A 2446-nucleotide genomic window follows, 5' to 3' on the forward strand; every position below is an offset into this window, starting at 1 on the left:
TCCATAATTATGTTATTTTACATATGTATTTAATTACCTATATTTACGTTTTATTTTCAACATCTTTCATTACTTTAATTTTCACTGTATAAAATAATTTACTTTAATCATTCTATATATTCTTTTATTAATTGGTTGTTATCTAGCTTTTTTGTTCTTAGCCCTGATAAAGGCTAGTAGAATTTCTAGCCTTTACCAGGGCCGAAACGTTGGAACCATTAAATAAGTTTTTCAACTTATTTGTCTTATTCTCTGACCGCACCCCAACCACCTTCTTCTCATACATATTATCCACGGTCAATCTTCTCATCAATGTAAAATATAAACATCCGATTCCATCGCGAAGAAACGAGACAACCCGATCATTTCTGATTGCATTACGTTTTTGTTATCTTATGTTAAACTGTTTTATTCTTGACAGTAACTTCATATAAAATTTACAATCGCTATTCTCTCGAGGAACTCTAAAATACGATTTTTTATAGTATCAAAACAAAAATAATTTCTCTTCTTTGTTTTTAAGATTTTTATGTTTTTGAAAATCACCAAAATATTGATAACTTCAACACGAGCCCATCGATTACACAAAACTTTGGGGCGTATGTAGGATGGTAAGTGAAGGTTGTGTGATGCGCGGTCCGCACCAGGTTTTTTCATCGACATTTCTGGGCTTTACCCCGTCTTCAGGATCAACATTCTTATCAGAAGTGTATACCTATAATTATATATGTCGTCTTTAATTAAAATAATTTATAATGTGCGCCACTTGAAAGTATTTTAGTTTCACTATAACGCTCTACTTATGCTATATAATATCTATGTTATATATAATAATTATATATCTCATATAAAAGGATGTGTATTCAAAATGACAATATAACGAATAAAAGAATTACTCGTACTGAAGATGGGATAGAGACCCAAATTTGATTAAAAAAACACATGAAATAAAGATATTTAATAAGAAAGATTTTTCATAAACATACCTAATACAACAATTACACAACACTTTTCCCATGAAAACTGTTAATAGATGATATTCATAAAATTCCTAAGTAAAAAAAACAAGAAATATCTCGAACATGTGAATACTGTACCAAACAAAAAAGTATTTTCGCTCTGGAAATTATTCATCATAAAAAGATCTTATGGTCGAAAATGTTTCTGATATGTTATGTACTAATACTCAATACTGATTGAGATAAGTACCAGTTAATTATCACTATATTACATCCAATACTGTAGAATCCTTCAATGGTTTACCTCTAATTACTGTAAAAAAGATGAATTACCTTGCATTTCCTCTCTTAAGACCTCTTAAGATGGGCCCTCTTTGAGCAGACAAGAAAGCAGTTAGTCAATTCTGTCAACTGATTGGATTAATGGTAGCAAACTGCAGGATTTAAACAAACCATTATAATTCTTTCGGCATCTAATTAACAATCTTAGTAACATCCTTAAAGATAGCAGTTTTGTCAAAAATTAATTAATTGAAATGGAACTTCATACTCCAATCTGTATTTCTGCCTTTCAACAATAAAATGTATTATCACCCAAATTGATTGGCATGAAACCTTTCCCACCTAACGATCTCCTCTAAATCTAAAACAATAATGAGAAGACAATGCCATCGTACCATTGCACAACCATCATACTATCAAACATAACTCCAGTAAAACTGCAAGTTAGCCTAAAAGTAATTGTAAACCAATTTATTTAAATTATAGTTATATTATTATAATTAATTACATTAATGATGTAAAATTATTTGCAAATGACGGTGGTAAAAAGTTTATCACTCGCGGGTGGCGTGTAGGGCAATTGAGGCATTTTTAAAAATTACCATTGTATTTTACTCGACAACATTAACCATCGTGTTTATCAAACAGTATTGAATGAGAATCCATCGATATAAATCAATTAACAATGCATTGACAGAAATTAACACTTGCATGCAGGTACAGCCAAATTTTAAGTTATTTTTACGAACCCATTAGCTTCTTTTCAAGTTAACTTCATGGCTTTTGGTAAATACACTGTAATACAACCAAAAAGTAAGGTTTGTATGATTTCTGAACCATATAAGTATAAAAAAAAGGTCAAATAAATGTGTCAATGCATTTAAAAGTATTACTTTTGGTTACATTACTACTTGACAAAGATAAGCTTATAACATGGAGTAAACTCGTGTTATATTAATTCCATAGAACACATAAAAAAGTATATTTGAATGATTAATTTTACAAAATTTTCATACAATTAAATAAATTGAACCCTAAGTTTCTGTAGTTAGTGTAGATATAACTTATTAAAAAAAATTAAAAATATATATTTTTTTTCAGGTTAGAATGACAACTGTATCCCCTCATGTGTGTTACTATAATAGCGATCTAATGTTATATGGTTGTATGAGACATACAAGACTAGATTAAATTAAAAAAAAGAA

At 29.1% G+C, this 2446-nt stretch overlaps 1 protein-coding gene across 2 annotated transcripts in view; it reads left to right on the forward strand.

The window, feature by feature from the left end:
• Positions 1–2446, forward strand: part of LOC106680903 (uncharacterized) — a 132838-nt gene extending 130392 nt beyond the window's left edge. For both annotated transcript variants that reach the window (XM_067045893.1, XM_067045894.1), the window contains one exon: positions 2343–2446. In XM_067045893.1, the coding sequence (XP_066901994.1) occupies positions 2343–2352 (10 nt within the window). In that variant the 3' untranslated portion in view covers positions 2353–2446. The remainder of the gene's footprint in view (positions 1–2342) is intronic.

Source organism: Halyomorpha halys, unplaced genomic scaffold (genome assembly GCF_000696795.3).
Source record: "Halyomorpha halys isolate HHAL.00 unplaced genomic scaffold, Hhal_1.1 Scaffold298.1, whole genome shotgun sequence".
In the NCBI taxonomy this organism is placed as follows: Eukaryota; Metazoa; Arthropoda; class Insecta; order Hemiptera; family Pentatomidae; genus Halyomorpha; species Halyomorpha halys.